General features: G+C 38.4%; 1 protein-coding gene and 1 pseudogene across 1 annotated transcript; one reads left to right on the forward strand and one right to left on the reverse strand.

The window, feature by feature from the left end:
* Positions 1 to 21796, forward strand: part of LOC130454700 (splicing factor C9orf78 homolog) — a 30176-nt pseudogene extending 8380 nt beyond the window's left edge.
* A 218-nt stretch (positions 21797 to 22014) lies between these two features.
* On the reverse strand, positions 22015 to 22944 carry LOC130454776 (olfactory receptor 9-like). The gene has a single exon (XM_056800972.1). The coding sequence runs from the start codon at positions 22942 to 22944 to the stop codon at positions 22015 to 22017; it is 930 nt and encodes a 309-aa protein (XP_056656950.1).
* Between the last annotated feature and the right edge of the window lie 542 nt (positions 22945 to 23486).

Here is a 23486-nt window from a genome sequence, read left to right on the forward strand (position 1 = left end):
GGGTTAATTTGGGATACCATAAAAAGGGGTACTAGTTAATATTAAAATTTCATACTATAAAGCAATGATGACCAAAATAAGATTGAGTTGGCTAAGAAATATAGTAGTGGATCAATAGAATAGATTAGGAAATCAATAGAGAGTAGTTATTGATAATAACTCAGTGTTTAAAAAACCCAAAGATCTAAGCTATTGGGTCACTATTTTGTCACTCTTTGACAAAAACTACTGGGAAAACTATAAATACATTGACATACCTATCAAAGAGGCTAATATGAACAAAAAGGAAAATGATGAATGTTCCAAGGGATGTGGAAACATTGGGACACTAATACACTGTTGGTGGAACTGAGAACTGATATAACTATTCTGGAGAACAATATGGAATCATGCCCAAAGGGTCATAAAATTTTGCTTACCTTTTGACGCAATAATACAATTACTGGGTCTGTTTCCCAAAGAGATCAGAGATAGAGGGAAAGGACCTACTTGTACCAAAATATTTTTAGTAGCTCTTTTTGTAGTGACAAGGGATTAGAAACTGAGGGAGGCTCCATCATTTGGGAAATGGGTGAACAAACTGTGATACATAGTTGTAATGGAAAACTATTGTTTCATAAGAATTGAAAAACAAGACACTCAGAAAAACCTGGAAAGACTCATATGATTTATGCAAAGTGAAGGAAAAAGAACCAGGAGAACAGTGCATGCAGTAACAAAAATGTTGTATGACAAACAACTGTGAAGAATTAAATGATTATTAGCAAAACAGGGTTCTAATATAACACCAAGAGATTCATGCAAGGAAAAAAAAAGCTATTTTATCCATATCCAAAGAAGGAATTGTTAGAAACTGATTGCAGATCAAAGCATGCCATCCTTCACTTTATTTCCTTCTTGAGTTTCTTATTATTTACATCTCCAATAATAATATTGGTTATATGGAGATACATATTACATGAAAGCACTGGTATAACCTATATCAGACTATTTGCCAGCTGAGGAAGGTGGGGAGGAGGAGGGAGGACAAGACTGTGAAGCACAAAATGTCAGAAAAAAATCATCAAAAATTGTTTAAACATGTAATTAAAAATTTTATTTAAAGAAGAGTCCGTGGAAGTCCTTTAATTCATTAAATATCAGAGTTTTTTCCTCATTTGATTGTGCTTAGTTTTGCTAGGTAATTTGTCCTTGGTTGTGAACCCAGGTTCTTTGTCCTTTGAAATATTGTCTTCCATGCCCTTCTTTGTTTTCATATAGAACCTGCTAAGTCTTAGGTTATTCTGACTGTTTAGTACACAGTATTTGAATTGTTTATTTCTAGTTGCTTTGGTAATTTCTCCTTTATCTGGAAGCTAAGGAACTTGGCAATGATATTCCTCTAAATTCTCATCTTAAATTCCTTCTCAGGTGGATGTTTTCCATTTTTATTTTACCCTCTAGTTCTAAAACTTCCAGTTAATTTTCATTAATAATTTCTTAAATTGTAGTGTCACTCTTATTGGTCATAACTTTTATGTAAACCTTATTCTTATATTGTCTCTCCTCAATCCATTTTCCAGATTATTCATTTTTGTAATGAGATGTTTCATATTTCCTTCTATTTTTCAGTTTTTATTTCATTTTATTATTTCTTATTGTGTTAAGAAATCATTAGTTTCCCCAAAAAACTCATTAGCTTCCCTTCTCCCAGTTGAATTTTTTGAGTTATTTTCTTCAGTAAGGTTTTGAATCTTTTTCCTCTTTTACACATAATTTATTTAATTTTCTTGAAATATTTTTATTTATTTTTTTTCTGATTTTTCCTCAACCTCTTTAATTGGGGTGGAGGGTGTTTACAACCTTTAACTCCCATCTTAGAATCCATACTATGTATTTGTTCTAAGACAGAAGAGCAGTAAAGGGTAGGCAATAGGGCTTAAATTACTTAGCTAGATTCATACAGCTATGAAGAGTCTAAGACCTAATTTGAACCCAGGACCTTTCATCCTCAGGTGTAGTTCTCTATAAACTGAACTACCTAATACCCCCCTCTCTCATTTGGTTTTTAAAATCCTTTTAAATATCTACCAAGATTTCTTTGGGGGCTTATTTTCATTTTACATTTTTCTTTGTAGTTTTAGAAGTAGATGTTTTCATACTGTCTTTTGAATTTTAACCCTGGTCTTTGTCACTATAGTTAGTTTCTCTTTTGTTTACTCATTTAAAAATATATTTAGTGGTCTATTTCTTTTTTATAAACCCTTATTTCCATCTTAGAATCAATACTTTGTATTAGTTTTAATGAGAAAGAGCAGTAATATCTAGGCAGTGGGAATTAAGTGACTTAGCCAGAGTCACACAACTAAGAAGTGTCTGAGGCCAAATTTGAATCCAGGACCTCCAATCTCCAGGCCTGGCTTTCTCTCTTAGCCACCTAGCTGCCTTCCCACCCCCCACTCCTGCAGTCTATTTCTTAATCATTAATATTGTGAGAGAGAAAGAAAGGAAGACTTTGCATGAGACTAAATTCGAGCCTTTGCAAAGAGGGACTGGCAGCATATATGGAATGGAAAGGACTGTTCTAGAGCCTGGGGAAGAGTTAAAATGATACAATGAGATAGTTGAAGGGCAGTTACTCCAGTCCTTCAGAGAGATCAGAGAGGTTACTTCCTGTAGCTTGTTTTTTCTGAGCCTAGGAAGAGTTGGTCTACTTGTTCCCTGAGAACTGAAGGTTCCCGCTTTCCTGTTCATCCAGCTATCCTGAAATCCTGTTATCCTGGTGGTAGATCCTGTCAATCCCTGTCTCCAATTCCCATCTACCCGAATTCCTGTGATATCCTGTGTCCTGAATGTTTCCTGATTGCTGAGCAAAAACTGCCAGTATTCAGTAAAGCCTCTCTGTGGGAAAAGCCCAGAGCCATCTTGATCTTTGACTTATGAGGGTGAACTCAGCAAGAGTTCAAGTTATCATATATTTGATGAACTTTAAACTTGTCTGCCATTAATTTGGAGGACCAGGTAGGTCAGATAAGTTAGATATTGTGGGTTTATCAATAGAGAGAATAGTGAATGGCAGCCAGAAGATCTTTGAAGACGGTTTTTCACAAAACCCTTAGAACTGGGTGGATGGAGTATCCAGAGTTTAGAGTTAGGGACTCCTTGGTTCCTGGTCCTCCTTTCCTCTTCTATATGAATATTAATAAACCTTCATTTGATGTTTTTACCAAATTTTCGAACTGTCAGTATTTTGACCTACACAGGCCCTGTTGGGTCTACCATCTGAGTGGTGTATCCAAACTTGATACATCACCTCTACAAATCTTACCATCTGTATTACCCACCTATTTCAACATTCTGCTTGGGTCAAACTCTGCTCCTAAGGTTCAAGTTTTTCATGTTATTTCATGTTGTTGTTGTTATTAACTCTCTGTGGACCTATGGTATCTTGGTTTTTCCAATTTTTATAATCCAGGACCAGGTGGGGTCCCTGCTTTCTTGCCTCACTCCCCAGTCTATAAGTGGCCTCAGGGATTCCTCTCCACCCCAAACTCTGACTAGGGCCCTGACAATGTTGCCACTTGAAGCAAACTCTCTTACTCCCCTTTCATCCATCTACCCTGGAACCACAACCTGGGACTCCACTCTCTCAGGGGTGACTACAGATATTATGGCCCTTCTTTTCTCAACACCAAACTCACCTGAATGTGCTTGCTTCTCATTTTTCACCTGAGGCCTCAGTCTGGAACAATGTCTAGTCAGTGGGCTTATGTCCCAGAATCTTCCATAAGTCAACTGCCCAACCTCCACCAGTCCCTGGGTATAAGGTTCCCAGTTTGAATCTGTCACCTACACAGTTGTCCATAGGGCTTCTAGGTTATAGACTCAGGTTATCTGCTCCTGGGATGTAAAGTCTCAAATAAAACTACGAAAATGAGTCTGCTGCCTATATAGCTATTGTATAATTGAAAATCTGTTACCCTAAAAAAGGACTATATTTCCCAGGAGCCCACTGACTTCTTGTCATTATGTACTTCCTATCGACAGGGGCTAAATATTGAGTGGGCATTCCTGCTCTCTCTCTTGGGTGTGCAGCAAGCATGGTGATGGTGGTGAGTGGAGATTTTCAAATGGCTAATCAAGCATGGGCATGTGGTCTTTCTTTTGTATCCTCTTTATTCCTTGATTTCTAATGATCATTTAATGAACCTCCTAAAATATAATATTTTTATTATTGAGATTTAAATTTAATTTTTACATTGGTGGCAACTGGAAGGGATGAGAAAAAAACTCTCAATTTTTTAAAGATACCTGAGATAAATTTTTTTAAAGTCATGTTTCTCCTTCCAAGGCTTTTTGCCACCACCCCCCCTTGAAGAACTCTGAGAGAACTCCCAACTCTCTAAGTCAACTGCTGCCCTGCTCCTGCCAGTTTGTTGGTTGGTTTTCTGTGTTTTTTTTCTTTTCCTATTTTTTGTCAGTTGTCCTACCTACTGGCTACTACTAGTTTGAAGAACTTAGCCAAAGATTCTTGACTGAGAAGAGATAAGCTGCTTCTCTCACCCATCTGCTTGAGTCTGAGTTCCTCATTCCTCACTGCTGCAAAGGCAGGTTGCTGTTGCCTATGCTACTTGCTGTCCTGTTCCTGCTCCTGAGCTGGCTTCAGCTTTGGCCTCAACCCTGACTTCGTTCTTGTTGGTAGCTGCCACTGTATCTTTGAAACTCACAAACTTGGTACCTGGTAAAAACTGGGGTGTATTTTTCTTAGGCAATGATTAGCCTCCTAACTCCCTCTCCACATTGCTAGGGAAACTAGGGTTTTACCTCAGGGGGGAAGAGAAGAAGGAAGTTACTCTTCCAAAAAGGAAGTAAATTATAAGCATGGCACACTCTATGAAAGAACAGTACCTTTTCTATTTCAAACAGCGTTTACCATTCATGAGTGCACTGATCCTTTAATTTATCTTGCTTGAGATTCAGGGGAAAGCACTTCTCCCTACAATCCTTTGCCATTTGTGCCTGACTAGTCTCTCTAAGATTCATCCAATTTGGCATCCCCTCCTCACCATGTTCAGTGAGGAATTCTCCCTCACTATAGGAGAGACCAAAAATCTGACAATAGGAATTTGAAGGGATAGAAAAAGGAACTTTAAAGAGTCTGGAGTTTAATTTTAAGCCCTTTCAGACTCTAACATTTTATAAAAGTCTCTGTATCTTATATTTTGCTGATTGTCTGCTTTAAAATTTAATTTTGTTGTTTTAAGTTCATATATCAATGTATTCAGTATTATTCTGCTACACTGAATCAGTTTAATCTACTGTGTTATAACTATTAGATGTATTCTGTTACTTTTCCCTTATAACTAGTGAACAAAATATTATAAAATATTGTCAAAGCCCATAACCAGCCTTTTCTTCTATTTTGGCTTTGTAAATTGTCACACTCAACCCAGTTAACAAACTCTGATAAATTTAATGAGCTAAATATCGGAAATTGATTTTAAGGGGTCTTTAGACAGGAGAGAAATTTTTTTTCAACAACTCTGACTAATCATTTTGCCTGCCTCTGAGTTATTTGTAACAAGAGGTAAAGGGTTCATTTTTGTAGCTGAAGTGAAGTACAATTATAATTCCCCCTCCCACATTGATAAAAATGTAAATGGATGGGACATAGTCTCATACTAAAGGAGCTGGGAAGTTGATCCCAGGGCATGGTACCCCTGGACAGCTCAGTTTAATTTACTTCCACCAAAACAATCTAGATTTCTTAGTAATGTTCTAGACTCAAATAAGTTTTACTTTGTTTAAAAATATCTCAACCAAGGTTGAAAGATTTACTATACCTGAAAAACTTGTGACAAGTATCCATTAGCTTTAAATGTCATGCAGCAGACTCATGTAAAATATGATAATAGGTTTATTTTCCATTGTCAGTAATTGGGCAATTATAACTTTGGGGATTTTGATACTTCTTGAATGTGCATTACCAACAGGTACTATTGTTGTTTATAAAAACTTTTTATAAAACTCTTTATCAAAAATTCCTTAGCTGACAGTTTGTCAATGATTGTTAGCTATATATTTTTGATTTTAAAAACTTTCTATTAGTTTTTGCTTGCATGTGCAATATACTATTTCAGTTTTATTTTTTCTCTTCTTTTTGTATTTGAAGCACATGTCTCCAGTATTGAGAAGATTTTCTTTAACTTTTTTTTGATTTTTCAATTAATATAAGTTAAAATATACATTTGCTATAATATTAATACATACTCCAAAAGCTTTAGACTGTAAAAACTATGCCATTGATTGTTTAAAAAAATTATGGGACATTGCTTAATGATTTTATATGATTCTAGGAGAAGGGAATACAAAAAGAGCCATTGCACAGTGCCAAAGAAGCACAAAGCTACTTGCATAGTGCCGATTGAGCACAAGGTCAAAAAAGACCAAACCAGTCCAGGAAGGATTGATGAACTTCTAAGCCAATACAAAAGGACTTGAACCTAGCATGAGACTCAAGGTTTTGATGCTAGACATATGTTAAGACATAGGACACCTTATATCCATACTCTTTGTGAAACACTCACAGACAAGTACTGAAGTTTTGGCTATCATCCTGGATCCCCTATCACTGAGAATAATGAAAAAACAGACCAGGGAATGACATTTCCCTATCACACAAAAATTTAGTCCTTTTTTCTCTTATAATATGGCAACTTCCTGTAGTCTTGGCTGCAAATGGCTAAGTGAAATATTACTGCATTTTGTCTTACAGACTTGTGGGACAGAAATAATTTTAATTGGGCCCTGATTCAAGGACCTGGTTTATTTTCTTTTACTTGGAATTTTTACACATAAGACTTTGATAGTTTATATTTCATACACAAATTATTTTCTCTTTTATTTGGATTTTTTGATTTATTATTATTTTTTTACAAATCCTTACCTTTTGTCTTGGAATTAATACTGTGTACTTATACACAGTATTAATTCCAAGACAGAAGAGTGGTAAGGGCTAGGCAATGCGGATTAAGTGACTTGCTCAAAGTCACACAGCTGAGAAGTGTCTGAGACCAGATTTGAACCTAGGACCTCCCATCTCTAGACCTGGCTCTCAATCCACTAAGCTAACTCCTTTTTTTGATATTTTTGATTTCTCTTGCCAATTGATTCATATACCTCATAACTCAGCCATGCATACATAAGTGATCCCTGTGTTTTTCAACACCCTCTTCAGGGGGGAATGTATTATTATTATTATTCTAAATTACAAAGTTTAAATTCTTTTTGAGAGTAATTTTAGGATAAGAAACGTGCTACCTCTCCAAATCCAGAAAGTGAACTGTTCGGAGAAGGCACCATGAAGATACCTCCACAGACCACACACTGCACCAGAAGATCCAGAGTGAACTTTGGGAGGTGGCAATTTGAACTGTGTGAGGTTGAATGCATTTGTTTTGTATGTATACTCTTATGCCAAAGGGGACTGCTTCCTAATTGGCTTTTTGTCAATGTGCCTAGAAATCATTGGTATTGTTCTTTTCCCTTTTATCTCCAAATTACTGTAATTTAAAAGTTGATTATGTTAAATGATAAAATTGGGGAGACTAGTTGACTCCAAATTGATCATCAGGGGGGAATGTATATTTGAAAATCTGTTACCTTATAAAGAACTACATTTTCCGGGAGCCCGCTGACTTCCTGTCATTAAGTACTTCTTGTATTCAGGGGCTACATATTGAGTGGGCGTTCCTGCTCTCTCTCAGGAGTGCAGCAAGCATGGTGATAGTGGTGAGTGGAGATTTTCAAATGGCTAATCAGCCATGGGCACATGATCTTTATTTTGTATCCTCTTTATTCCTTGATTTCGAATGATCATTTGATAAACCTCCTAAAATATATTTTATTATTATTGAGATTTAATTTTAATTTTTACATTGTCCATAGGACTTGTTGTTTGTTCATTTCAGGGTACTTGACCAGAGGTATTTGCACTTCAATCAGGTGAGACCACCACCCTCAGAGCCTCCTCCCAAATTGTCCTATATGTAATGATTCTTTTACCCTGACCCTTAACTATTTTTGCCTCTTTAAAGTTGACTTTAAAGCATTATTTTTCATTATTTATGGGGAATTGGATGAGCATGGTGATCTCTGTGAGAAGGAAATTTACCTTTCTTCCTTCTGAGAATGACTACTGGCATGAGCCTGAGTGAACTTGACCTAGAAGTGGGGATTTTGAATGAAATCATTGGGTGAATTGAGTCACAAGGATAGAATGGCAGCTAGAAAAAGGTAGCAATGGAGTCAAAGGATCAGGGGGACAGGGCAAATATCTTCCACATTGACCCCTGGACTGCCCCCCGCCCCCAGCAGGGCAGGCAAAATATAAAGCCATAATTGACTCCCAAGATGTGACATGTGAGAATTAGTGGGCAGAGAAAAAGTTTAATAAACTGAGACAAGAATGAATTTTGCTCTCCTCTCTTCCATGTTTGTTGCTGACTGGTCTTCCCTATGAGCATGGCTAAGGGGCCCCAATGGCAGACTCAGAATAGCAAGCTAAATGGAGTAATAAGGAAAGTATCTTTTATATCTCTCTCCTATTTTTCTATCTTTTCCCCCTGTTACTTTTGATTAATAAAATTATTAATTTATGGCCAATCTCTTAATTTTTACTCTTATACCTCCTATCTATTCCATCATCTTCTTAAATACCCAGTTGTGCCTTTTATAATTAAGGACTGGTATTCCCTTAACTTGAGAGATGCATTTCTTTCCACATCCTAAAAGAGGGAAAACATTAATGTTTCTTCAACCTTTTGCATTGAACCAACAAAGTCTAAAATAGATGAACAAATAGATGATTTCCAGTTTCATACTTTTTATAATCAATGAAAATGTCACTCTGGATGTAAACATTTCAAACTATGAATTTAAACCCTCAAAATCTAAGACTAATTTAAATACTTCATTATCTTGAACTGTTCCCTACATTCTGAAATTTCATCATGTTGATTGGGGGAAGACTTAATTGATCAACCATCCCATAATCAAAACACTCCTTACAGCATACCTACAAGATAGAATGTATTATATTCATTTGTAGATTTAGACAGGTGTAGAGAAGGCTATACAAGTCGTTTAAAAATTAACAAAGTACCTTTCTCACAATAATCTAATCAAGCAGTGCAAATATTATTATTGACAGGTTTTTTTTTTTTACCAATTATTCAAGCTGTTATTTTCTTTTTACATTATTTTCTTTTCTTTTCCCCATTTTTCTTCAACCTGTCTTACTTGATTTTTAAAATTCCTTTTTGAGTTCTTCCAGTGCTTGAGACCAATTCCCATTTTTTTGGTAGATTTTGCACGTGTTTGCTTGTATCTCACCATCTCCTCTTGCTTCGATTCTTTTCTCTTTTTTCCCATAGAAATTTTGGAGGGTAAAGAGCCCTTTTTTCTGCTGTTTGCTCATTTTCCCACCAGTAGCCTGGGAAATCTGCTGTTCTGCCATATATTGTGAAAATCCACTCTCTCTTCCTACCTTTCAAGTTATGCTCAGTGGGAGAGGCCTCTCACTCATCTTGCTTTGACTCTTGTCCTTTTGAGGAACTTTTAAAAGATCAGGTTGTAAGGATAGTCAAAGTGGTTTCAGGCTTTCTCCTACTAGGACACCATCTTAGCTCTACCACAATAGGTTTTTATTTTAACAGAAATCAATATTCAATTATTTAAAAGTTTTTCAGCTTACATGAATAAAATGATGCCCTTTTGATGAGTTTTGTTTTCCACACAGTCTGTTATCTTTTATATTATATTGAATTAATCTGGTCTTTCCATTATAAATACAACCTGGATAGTGTATAATATTTTTTAATATCCCTTACCTTCCACCTTAGAATCAATACTGTGTATTGGTTCCAAAGCAGATGAGTGGTAATGGCTAGGCAATGGGGGTTAAGTGACTTGCCCAGGGTTACAAAGCTAGGAAGTATCTAGTGTATAATTTTTTTAATCTATCACTGTAACATCATTGATTATATTTTACTTACTATTTTAGTTAATATTCATTAGGATAATGATCCATTGTTTCCTTTTCTATCTTCATGGCTTAGATATCAGTATGAAATTTGTATCATAGAAAGAGACCAATAGAATCCCTTCTTTTTCTACTTTTATGAAATGTTTATATCATTAAAATTTTATTTGGTCAATTTCAAACATTATTCCTTGGTTACAAAAATCATATACTATTCTTCCCTTCCCTCCCCCCACCCTTCCCATAGCAAACATGCAATTCCACTGGGTATTACATGTGTCCTTGATCAGAACCTATTTCCATGCTGTTGATATTTGAACTAGGATATTATTTTATGGTCTATATCCCCAGTCATATCCCCTTCAACCCATGTCATCAAGCAGTTGTTTTGCTTCAGTGTTTTTACTCCCACAATTTTTCCTCTGAATGTGGATAGTGTTCTTTCTCATAAATCTCTCTGGGTTGTTCATGATCATTGCATTGCCACTAATGGAGAAGTCCATTACATTCGATTGTACCACAGTGTGTCAGTCTCTGTGTACAATGTTCTCCTGGTTCTGCTCCTTTTACTCTGCATCAATTCCTGGAGGTTCTTCCAGTTCTCATGGAATTCCTCCACTTTATTATTCCTTTGAGCACAATAGTATTCCATCACCAATGTATACCACAATTTGTTCAGCCATTCCCAAATTGAAGGGCATCCCCTCATTTTCCAATTTTTGGCCACCACAAAGAGCGCAGCTAAGAATACTCTTGTACATATCTTTTTCACTATTATCTCTTTGGGGTACAAACTCAGCAGTGCTTTGGCTGGATCAAAGGGCAGACAGTCTTTTATCGTCCTTTGGGCATAGTTCCATAATTGCCCTCCAGAATGGTTGGATCAGTTCACAACTCCACCAGCCATACATTAATGTCCCTACTTTGCCACATCCCCTCCAGCATTCATTACTTTCCATTGCTGTCATGTTAGCCAATCTGCTAGGTGTGAGGTGGTACCTCAGAGTTGTTTTGATTTGCATCTCTCTGATTATAAGAGATGTAGAGCACTTTTTCATGTGCTTTTTAATAGTTTTGATTTCTTTGACTGAAAATTGCCTATTCATGTCCCTTGCCCATTTATCAATTGGAAAATGGCTTGATTTTTTTGTACAATTGATTTAGCTATTTGTAAATTTGAGTAATTAGACCTTTGTCAGAACTTTTTGTTATGAAGACTGTTTCCCAATTTTGTTACTTCTCTTCTAATTTTGGTTACATTGGTTATGTTTGTACAAAACCTTTTTAATTTGATGTAATCAAAATAGTTTATTTTACATTTTGTGACTTTTTCTAAGTCTTGCTTATTTTTAAAATATTTCCTTTTCCAAAGGTCTGATATGTATGTTATACTGTGTTCGCCTAATTTGCTTTTAGTTTTCTTCTTTATGTTCAAGTCATTCACCCATTCTGAGTTTATCTTGGTGTAGGGTGTGGTGTTGATCCAAACCTAATCTCTTCCACACTGTCTTCCAATTTTCCCAGTAGTTTTTATCAAATAGTGGATTTTTGTCTCAAAAGCTAGGATCTTTGGGCTTATCATAGACTGTCTTGCTGAGGTCATTTACCCCAAGTATATTCCACTGATCCTCCTTTTTGTCTCTTAGCCAGTACCATATTATTTTGATGACCACTGCTTTATAGTATAGTTTGAGATCTGGTACTGCTAGGCTATCTTCCTTCACATTTTTTTCTCATTATTTCCCTGGATATCCTTCATCTTTTTTTCTTCCAAATGAACTTTGTTATATTTTTTTCTAATTCAGTAAAAGTTTTTTTGGTAATTCGATGGGTATGGCACTAAATAAGTAAATAAGTTTGGGTAGGATGGTCATTTTTATTATGTTAGCTCATCTTACCCATGAGCAGTTGATATTTTTCCAATTGTTTAGATCTAGTTTTATTGTGTAGAAAGTGTTTTGTATTTGTGTTCATATAGTTCTTGTGTTTGTCTCGGCAGGTAGATTCCTAAGTATTTTATATTGTCTAGGGTGATTTTAAATGGAATTTCTCTTTCTAATTCTTGCTGCTGAGATGTGTTGGATATATATATATATATATATATATATATATATATATATATATATATATAGTTGTCTTCTGTGCTCCAACACACCCTAAGCACTCCACAGTGCTTTGCTGTGTTGCCATCTCAGCTGTTGAACCTTCTTATTGATTTCTTCTGCCTGTTCCGCCGAAGCAGTCTTCATATGCTGGGTGAGCAAAGCCCTGGATCACCAGGGGTCGACGACCTGATGACTACCATCACAAGGTTTAGCCAGATCGTCAAAGCCATTGCCCGGGGTGTGGCCGCTGCCGCATGCTAGCAGCTACTGGGAGCCACAAGTGAGAGCTGGGTGTCAGGTGAGGGTCAGAGGCTGGAGAGCTGCCCTAAGAGGGCATGACAAGCCCTTCATACCAGAGATACTACCCTATGACTGTGCTCTCATGGCCCACCAAGAAAATCATCTCCAAACCATTGTGGACAGGTTCTCCACCACAACAAAACTGTTTGGCCTGACTATCAGCCTCAGCAAAACAGAGGTGCTGTTCCAACATGCACCAGGGAGGCCAACGAACCAGCCGTGCATTACAATCGAGGGCACTCAGCTTTCCAACGTCAACACTTTCAAGTACCTGGGCAGCACCATCGCCAGCGACGGGTCTCTAGACCACAAGATCAATGCCAGGATCCAAAAGGCCAGCCAGGCACTTGGGTGGCTGCGCTGCAAAGTCCTCCAACACAGCGGTGTAAGCACTGTGACGAAGCTCAAAGTGTACAACTCAGTGGTCCTCAGCTCGCTCCTGTACAGTTGCAAGACATGGACACTGTACCGGAAGCACATGAAGCAGTTGGAGCAATTCCACCAATGATCCCTCCTGTCAATCATGAGGATCCAATGGCAGGATCTTTGTTAAAGTTGTTGATTATTTCCACTAGCCTTTTGGATGATTCTCTAGGATTTTTTAAGTAAACCATTATATCATCTGCAAAGAGTGATAGCTTGGTTTCCTCATTGCCTATATTAATTTAAAATTTAAAAACCAAATATGCTCCTCCTTATGTGGCCATGTTGTATTGGCTTTCCCACATTGTCATGAGGGATGCCCACTCTGACCCAGGAGTCCATCCTTCTGACAAGCTCCTTGATTTTGTGACTCTTGTAATATTTGAAATTAGTTTTAAAGACTGATTATATTAATTATTGGTCACCAAGGATTTCACTTATGAAATCCTAATGAAACACTCAAGTCAGAATGGAGTTTTATGATAATTTAATTACAAGGGGAGTAAGAAATTATTAAAGGGAGAGAAAGAGGGAGAGAGGGGAAGAGGGAGAGAAGGAAGAGGTTAACTAAACCTTCTGGCAGAGCCAGAGGGAGTTTTAGGCCTTGTAGGGCCAAGGCAAGGAAGGAAGGCAGTCCTTTCACTCACATGATTGATTTGAAGGAAAGCTGTCTGCTGCCTCCTCCCAGCTCAAGCTCCAGAATCGAACTGGCACCTAGCCCTGTCCACAGGAAGTGAGCGAACTCCAGAGGCTGTTCTCTACCTCACTTCCTGTGCCTCACATGTGCCAATGCTGGCTCAAGCTTGACTTAGGACAGCCCAGGGGGGCAGTTAGTTGTTTCTGATTTGTCATTAGCTAGTACATACCCATGTAGTGTGGGTGTACATATTCTTGGGTGCTAGACCAAGCAAGATGGAGGAAATTTAAAAATCACACTCTATGTCCTACCACCAGGGTGGGCAAGATATAAATCCCCTAAACAATTTCACGCATCTTGTTTCACAATGCCACAACCTTGGGAGGTATAGGCAGGCATCCCTTCTCTTAACAGGCTTAACTTTTTCACACTTGACAGATATTGCATGTTTCACAAATTGAAGAATGGTGGCAACCCTACATGGAGTAAGTCTATTGATAGCATTTTTTCAAAAGCACATGCTCACCCATGGTGCTGTGTCATATTTTAGTTATTCTCCCAATATTTCCAAAATTTTCCATTACTATTATGTCTGATAGGGTGAGCTATAATCAGTGATCTTTGATGTTACTATTATAATTGTTTGGGGGCACTATGGACACCCATATAAAATGGAGAACTTAATGCATAAGTATTGAATGTGTTCTGACTGCTTCAAGAACTTTTCCCAGTCCCTTTCTTTTGCATCCAGGCTCCCCATTCTCTGAGACCAAACGACATTGAAATTATATCAGTTAATAACCTTACAAAGGCCTTTAAGTAGTTCAGGTAAAGGAAGAGTCAATCAATGTAGCAAACTTTATTATTACCTCATTTTAAGAAATTGCCATGCCACTCCAACCTTCAACCACCACCACCCTGTTCAGCTACCAGCTATCAAGCCTGAGGAAAGACCCTCCACCAACAAAAAAGATTACAACGTCCTTAAGATTAATATGAGGACTAGCATTATTTAGCAATAAGATATATTTAATTAAGGTTTGCACATTGGGTTTTTTTAAAGACATAATACAATAGCAAACATAAGAGACTATGGTATAATGTAAATATAGCCTTTTTATGCCCTGGATCTAAAACCAAATCCACAATATTTCTTAGGTATGTCTCCATATTTTTATTTCCATTTTGAAATTATGGAAATCAAGGCAGACAGAGGGTAAGTGACTACCCTAAAGTGACATAACAACTTGTTATTTAGACATTTGTTTAGCCTGGATTTGAACTCATTTTTCTAAATTCAAATTCAACACTTTACCCACTATACCATCTATCTGCTATAGGTACTTCTTCAGGTATTATTGCTATTAATTTATGGTAACATTAAGCATAATGAAATTTTCTTATCTCTTTTAATCCTGCCTATTTTTACTGTTTTACTCCTTAGAAATCATGATTAATATCCCTGATTTTTTAAAATTCACCTGAAGCAGAATTAAATTTTGCCCCAGTCCCTCATTATACTAATGTGTAAGTCTAGGTATTTCTTGTAAACAATCTGTTGGTCTCAACTTTCTAATATCTGCTATAGTTTTTCATTTTCAGGGTGACTTTCATATTTGTGGTCATCATTGTCAACTGTGATTTTCCCTCCTTCCTATTCTCTTTTTCTCTTTATATTCTTTTCTTTGCCCCTATACCCACCCTTTTCAAAGTAGATTGGGAGCTAGGTGCCTGTAAGATTAAAATTAATATCTAATAACTCCAGGTATTACATTTTATAAGATTTATTAATAATCACTTGAAATTGAGGAAATAGAAAAATTTGAGTAAAGAGAACTTTACCCAGCCAAGATAGCAGGAGAAGAGAGCAAGGGGGGGCAGTTACAGAAACTATATCTACAAAATGTAAGGACACAAGAATGAGGACAAAAGTAGGATTTTGTGAAATGAAGTCCAAGGGTACAAAATTCTAATTACACATACTCAAAGTAGGGGCACCTAGGTGGCACAATAGACAGAGAGCCAGGTCTTGAGTCAAGATGACCTCAGACTCAAATCTGGCCTCAGACACTTTTTAGGTCAATTTCTGTGAGCAAGTGACTTAAAATCATTTGCCTACCCCTTATCCTTCAAGGACTCTTAACCCTAGAGATGTTACTGTGTCAGAAAATAGGGGTCTTTAAAAATATCCCCCTTCCCCCACCAAATAAAGAAGGTGGTAAAGGAGGAGTTTAACACTTAATAATCAATAATTTAAGTGATCTTGTTTTGCTCATATCATCCCTACTCTTCCTCTAAACTGCCCCTTACTATGCTATCCCAGAATTTTTCTGCTGAGTTTAATATAAGTGTGGGTGTATGACTTGACTATGTTAAACTTTCCTTTGTCCACTTTAGATGAAAATCAGATTCATGTTGCATATTGCCCCATAAGCAATTTATCTTTTTGTTTTCTTTACTCTTCAACTCACATCCCCTGATAATATGAAATGGTAACTTCCACTTCTCCTCATTTCTTCCCTAATATATTTCCCTTTTCTTTTTTTTTCTTAAAACAATTTTTCAAAATCACCTCCACGAACAATTTCTAATTGAAATTCCAATATAAGGTCAGAGCTGTATAGGTGGCTTTTCCTAATCAGGTCTCTGGATAGATGGTCTCCTCTCTCCTCTGAGAGAGGAGTGCTGCTTCTGTGCCTTCTGAGACAACTCCTATCATCCTATTGCTCCACTCTACTCCTGCTGTTTTCCCAGCCAGGGATCTGGTAGACCTTCCTGAGCTGAGAACTTCGGAGACTGCATCTTCTTCCAGATCTCATAGCTTCTGTTCATATTTTTCTTTAATCCAGGCCTCAATGCTTTCTCAAAGTTCACTTTGGCGTTTGGGGTTGTTGCTTGATCTGCTGCTCTTGTTAAATCATCCCTGGAGCAAAGATGGGAGAATTGGGTCTTCTGCACCGTTCACATGGTCATCCATCGTTCCTATAATAATAAAACAATTATTAAGTACTATTAAGTACTATTAAGACACTCTAGCAGATGCTGGGGATTCAAAAATATAGCATGAGACAATCTCTGCCATTAAGGTGATCACATTTCTATTGGGAGATACAGTGTGTGTCTGTGCACAGAAGAGACAGAAGCTAATTTGGTGGGGAAGAGAGAAGGCACTAACAACTAGGAAAATTGGGAAAGGGATAATGTAGGAGATGGAACTTAAACTGAATTTGAAAGGAAACTAGGAATCCTAAGAGATAGAGATGAGGACAAAGTGCAATCCAACATGGGAGGAGAGCCTAAGCAAAGACACAAATGAAAAACAGAGTGTCATTTATGAGGAGCAACCTTTTGAACTGGAAAATAGTGTGGTTTTATAGCAACTGCCTGCAGTTAAGTTACTTATTAATTTTTTCATGGGTGGAGACCTGAGAAGGAGAATTGGAAACTGAGGGAAAATGGGTGAAGGGGAGAGAGAGAGAGACAGAGAGACAGAGACAGACAGACAGACAGACAGACAGAGAGACAGATAGAGAGAGAGACAGAGAGAGACAGAGACAGAGAGAGACAGAGAGACAGGGAGAGAGACAGACAGACAGAGAGACAGACAGAGAGGCAGACAGAGACAGTGAGAGAGTGAAAAAGAGAGAGAGAGAGCATAACAAAGGAATAAAGACTCAGAGACAAAGAGTTAAAACACATGAGCTCCAGTGTGCTCCTCTGTTGATGGTTTTGAGGGAGAGAGAGAGAGAAAGAGAGAGAGAGAGAGAGAGAGAGAGAGAGAGAGAGAGAGAGAGAGAGAGAGAGAGAGAGAGAGAGAGAGAGAGAGAGCTGCATATATTCCCAATCTTTTATTGGAGAATCAAGGAATGTGGAGTGGGAGGTAGCTAATGAACATGTGACATGGCATAGTATTTAATATTGGCTCAATTGGCAACCACATAATAAAAGAGGAGGAGGTTAATCAAACATGTGACAGTACAAAATGTGGTCTAACAAGGAGGTAGCTAGGACCCTTTGGCAGCTAATGTCCTACCCTGGAATTCTTTTGTCCTTTGGATTGAAGATTTGGAAATACAATAATCAAGAAGTAACATGACCATGAGTCTGGTATATTATAGCACATAGGTTATAATGTCAATACATCAATAATACTTTCATAATATACCTGGGATGCTACAGGGTAAAAATTAAAATGAGTTAGGAAAGGTGAGTTGCTGTGAGCTTGGGAAGGGAACTCTCCTTCTTATAAATATCTTCCTTGATTTCAGCTTCAGCATCTCCTGCTACACTCACAGTACTCAATCCAAGACAAAGAGAAACGAGAAAGGGTCCTTGCACTTTATATGATCTTCTTTCTGAACCGTAACAACTCAGATCCAGCATTCCCCCAGATAGTATTTGTAAAGAACTTAGCAGACTGGCTGGTACTTAGCAGACACTTAATAAGTGCTCATGTCCTTACTTCTCCCTTCTCTATAATAATTAAGCCAAGGAATTCTCAACATCAAACCACATATTTCCTTCATTAATGTTGGGAATAAAGGCTCCTGGTGCTTGGACATGTGGCCAGTTTATCTCTGGTCATCTAGTTCCTTCTCTGCCTCTATGATTAATGACTATGTACAAATGCTAACCACTGGAATTATATGTTCCCAGTTCAATATCAACAAGACATTGCCTCGGTTTGAAGAGAGAGATGTGCTTGGCCCCCAGTGGACAACAGATCAAAGGCAGCTCATCAAATATTCCAGTGGGATTCATGGGGCAGTTATGAAAAGAATAAAGAAATGTAATTAAATTTAATATTTACAGTTGGCTACTATGTGTCAGGAACTGTGTTCAGAGTTTAGGATATAAAATAACAACAACAACAACAACAATAACAATAAGGGACAATTTCTGCCTAGAGGGCTCTCATTTCTTCTGGATTCAAACAGCATGCACAGAAATAAGTAAATATAAAGGAGTATCTATAAAGTAATTTCAAGGAGATGACAGTAATGACTGGAGAGATGGGGCAGAGACTGGGCAAGGGTTCATGGAGGACATCCCTGATAGAGAGCTAAGGATTATAAGAGGCAGGAGTGAGCTAAGAATACTTTCTAGACATTGGAAACAGCCTATTGGTGTCTGCCACCCACATTGGTAGCCTCCTGCTGAGCCCTCACTCTGTCTGGCTCAGTGCTGTTCCCTCCACATCTGGCTCTAGCTAGAACCCAGGGGTGAGGTGCAGGGCACACGTCAGGCCATGCTACATGACGCTTTTCTGGCCTCACTTGCCTGAGCTGGGATCAGCCACAAGGCCCTGGGCTGATCTCCAGAGCGCTGTTGCTTCTCTCTCTGACTGAAGCTCAAACGAAGGAGACCAAGTGGGCAGGCAGGACCTCTCGCAAGCGCCGTGCCAACTCAGAGTCAGAGCCAGACGAACAAGTCAGTGAGGAGGTCTGCTTGAAATTGGAGGAAACCAGAGAAGTTCAGAGCTTGAGGAGACAACCTTATGGGGTGAGGGCTGCCGCCCTCCTGCTTGGGGAGAAAGCCCCGGAAGAGACAACCCTGGGGGGGAGCCCCTTTAAAGGCCAGCCTGGGGGAATGGCGGACACGAAGAAACTGATGAACTTGAGAAGCAAGGGCAGGCTTAAGGGAGAGCACAGCCTCGACTTAGTAGCATCTTCCTCTGCAGAAAGCAGCCGAAGGTTCAAGATACTGACATACTGAAGTACATTGAGACTGAGCTAAAGAAAAGAAAAGGAACTGCGGGAAATGAGGAACAGAAGGTGAAGTGAAGAAGGATGAAAACTCTATGAGCTCCCAGAGAGCAACTGAGTCTCCTCAGCCAAGACCACTGAACAGAGGCTATCCAACCAGATGTTGAGCGGGATGCCAGAGGTGGATTTAAGCACTGATGTGAAAATCAAAAATATCATTTCCACTGAGGATGCCAAAGCTGAGCAACAGAACCAAAAAAAAGACAATGAAACCACTTTTGTTCCAACCAACATGGCTGCAAACCACATGCAGCACAACCGATTTTCTCACCTAGAGCTCCAGATCCTGGTTCAAAGGCACAAGGAGGAGTCAGAAAACCTCCTCCTCAGGATGAGGAGATGCTGACAAGCCAGAACCTGAGCTGCAAATCACGAGTCCCCCTCCCCCCAATGAAAAGACAACTGATGATTATCATTATGAGAAGTTTAAGGAAATCAAGAGACACTATTGTGATACCAAATGGGTGAGAGATAGTGAGGAGGGGTTGTTTGCAGGGTCTTTTTTCCCCAAGCACAAGGTGCAATGTAAGTATGTAAAAATCACAGGAATAAAAGTTTTGTTTCTTTAAAAAGAAAAGAATATGAGGACGTAATGGCAACAATTAAGGACAGTTTTTTGTAAGAGTTTATCAGAGGTAGAAGAGACACTGAATGGTAGTTTGAAAGTGTCACCATTAAGTGAAAGTTTTTTTTTTTTTAAGACTGGTAGATATCTAGGCATCTTTGCATTGAAGGAAGGAAATTAGATTTAAAAAAAATTGAAAAATAGAGAGACAGGATAATTAAAAGAGAAAGTCCCCAGATGTGTTTGGAAAGGAGTTAGCCTTGGAGAAATCATCTTTGCCTCTGAAACTGTTGGAAAGGAGGAAAGGATGGAAGATGTGGTTAAAGGTGTTTGATAAGTATACTTTTGGTGGAAAGGGAGCTCATGATAATAGCATCTGTGTTATTTGTAAACTGAAGCAAAACCTCTTTGGAAGGAAGAGGGAAGTGTGACATGAAGAAATAAGATAAGGTTTGGAATACACACTATTAAAAGTGCACTGGGGGGTTAATTGAGGAATTCAGATCTTCCTGACTCCAAGCCTAGCTGCCAGATTTGTAGGGAACACACTCGTGATCATTGCACGCTATTCTCAGCTGTAAGTAAATCAGAATAGAGATATAATGGAGAAATTCAAGGCTGGGTTTTGGAATAACATGTATCCATAGGATAAAAGGATAAGAGATTCTTGGTTAGAGGAGAGCATGAAATTGAACCAGCTAGCTATAGCTTCAAGTCTGTGAAGGGAGAATGGCAAGGCCAGGACACTGGTGATGGAAAATAATGATGGCTTACACAACTGGAGAACTCTAAAAATAAAGAATAGTTTAGGTGGGTTGAATGATCTGAGGAGTCAAGTAAATAACAACCACTAGGATCTCAATACAGTGTTATATTTACATGGGGCAAAATGAGAGCTATCTGCTGATCTGAAAACCAAGGGAGCTAGACACAGGCTATAGACCATCCAAGCTTAGAGGAGGACTCAGAACCTCAGGGAGTTCATTATTCCAAGGGAAAAGCCTAGCCTGGGATGGGGATAAATGGTGGGCAGATGTGGATAGAGAATATTAATTTCACAGTAGTCCTGGAGGTGATAGGAATTAGACAGCAACTGGAAGGAAGATGTTCGAAACAAGACTTAGCTCCTAACTAAATGAACTAAAATTCTGGATCTCTAGTAAAATGTCAGTTCTTTTAAGGAGATCTTGTTATATTTTTGTCTGTGTCCTCTGCACCTTACCCAATGTCTTACACTTAAATGATTCTTAGACTGATGTGAATTCTTGATGCTTCTAGTAACTTCACACTTTATAAAGCTTACCACTGAAGTACTGGAATTACTGATATTGACAAGAACCTTTGGAATGCCTTAATACAAAGCAATGGGAGAGCTTCCCTGCTAAAACATTCCATTATACTATAGGAAGGGATCTCAAGTCCTAAGGTAATGCTATCTAATGTATGTAAAAACTGGTGTATCATAATCACAATAAATCATTCACATCTGTGTCCCTTCCTTAATGGATATGAATCCCTCTCAGACTGTAGCACTAGACTTCCTATATATATATTTAACATCCCAAATAAGATCACAAAATCTGTTAATGGCGATCTTAAGGAGATCAGTGACCATCTCACATTCTCCTTCACCCAAACCATTGCCCTTATACCTGGACACTTCCATATATATGTTAATGTGCTTCAGAACTGACCTCCCATTCCAACCTATACCTGAATATCTCCCTAAAAGTGGTCCTCCAAACTCCATTTGAAGTACAATCCTGAAAGGCAGTACAAAATCAAGATCTTAGGGAGAAAACTGACAGAAAGATTCCCGTGATTTTCAGAAAGGGAAGAATGTCTTTCTGGAAGACCATCCCAACAATAATCCTCCAGGAATCCTTTAACTTTGCAATAGATCTAAGGGCTCAGGCTGCATGTGTTCCTCCTCAGCTTCTACAAAGACCAGGTCCTGATGGTGAAAAACATGCAGAATAAGCCACATTTTGGACAAAGCCAATATGGGAATTTGTTTTCCTTTTTTTGTTTGTTACATGGATTTTGGTTTTCCTGGGGACACGGAAGTGGAAAAACAGTAAAATATTTGATAAAAGGAAATATGTAAAATTTAATTAAAAAAAAACAAAAAGATCAGGAAGCATCTCACAACTCACCAAAAAGTGAAGTCAAGCAAACCACTGGACCAGTCAAGTGCTTCAAAGGTGTTTTGTTAGCTTTCGCCTCAGAGCTCCCATAACCTCCTTGTTCCTCAGGGTATAGATAAAAGGATTGAGCATGGGGGTTACAACTGTGTAGAAGAGGGAGATGATTTGATCCATATCTTCTGAAGCATTGGCTCCAGGTCTCATGTATGCAATGGAAGCAGTCCCATAGAAAAGGGTGACAACTAGTAGGTGGGAAGAGCAAGTAGAGAAGACTTTTTGATGTCCCTGAGCAGAGGCTAAACCAAGGATGGTAATAACGATGCGAACATAAGAAAACAGAATCAAGGCAAATGGAGTAACGATAAAGACCAGGGTGCCTACTAGATTCCCTACCTCAGCCCAGAATGTGTCTCCACTTGCCAGCCTCAAAACAGCCAAATTATCACAAAAGAATTGGTGTATAATGTTGGTGCCATGGAAGGGCAAGGCAAAAACTAGCATGGTATTGATGGTTCCTGTGGTGATGCCCATTAGATAGGAAGCACCCACCATACCCACACATACCTGCCTGTTCATCAATGTAGAATAATGCAGGGGCTGGCAAATGGCAGCAAAACGGTCATAAGCCATGGCAGTGAGCAGACAGCATTCAGCAATACCAAAGAGGGCAAAGAAATACACCTGGGTGAAGCAGCCAGCAGGAGAGATGACAGGATGTGAGGAGAAGAGATCACTCAGCATCCTAGGCACAATAGTGGTAGTGTAGAGAATTTCTAGCATAGAGAGATGTCTGAGGAAGAAATACATGGGAGTGCTCAGGGCTAAGTCAAGCAGGGTAAGGATGATGATCAGGGAGTTGCCCAAAAGGGTGACCAAGTAGACAAAGAACACCCCCCAAAACAGGGGAAGTTTATAGGCCCCCAAATGTGAGAATCCCAACAAAATAAACTCAGTCACTGCTGTCCCATTATCATCATCCATGTCCCTAAATCTGGATCTAGAGACAGAACCAAAGGAGATTTGTTTATAGTCACAAAGAAGAAAAAGAAATAGACAAACTACTGCAGAAAAAGAGACCCAAGTTAGATAAGAAAATCCCAAGTGTGAGATTATGATTGTAAGCAGTGGGATGTGAGAATGCCCTTTCTGAGAAAATTATAACAAAAAATGCTTTTTTTAACTTATCAGAAAGGAAATAATCTAGTCTGGAAGCAAATTGCTTCATATATTATCAGTATGGTCTCTTCCACCTCAGAGCCCTGAGTTTTAATTTGTCTTTCAATATTAAAGACAATTGAATGTATGAACAGAAATAGACAGGTAATAGAGAAATTGTTTGGGGGTGGAGGGAAGACAGGTAAATGGGAGTAAAAAGAAGGTAGAGAGAGAAAGAAGAGGACATGAGAAAAAGAGAGAGAGGAAAGAGAAGAGGAGAAAGCAAAAGAGAACCATTGGAATACTTTGAAGCTGAGATACAGAAGAAAAAGAAAAAATAAGGAAACTTAAACATTCAAACATGGTCA

Source organism: Monodelphis domestica, chromosome 5 (assembly GCF_027887165.1).
Source record: "Monodelphis domestica isolate mMonDom1 chromosome 5, mMonDom1.pri, whole genome shotgun sequence".
Classification (NCBI taxonomy): Eukaryota; Metazoa; Chordata; class Mammalia; order Didelphimorphia; family Didelphidae; genus Monodelphis; species Monodelphis domestica.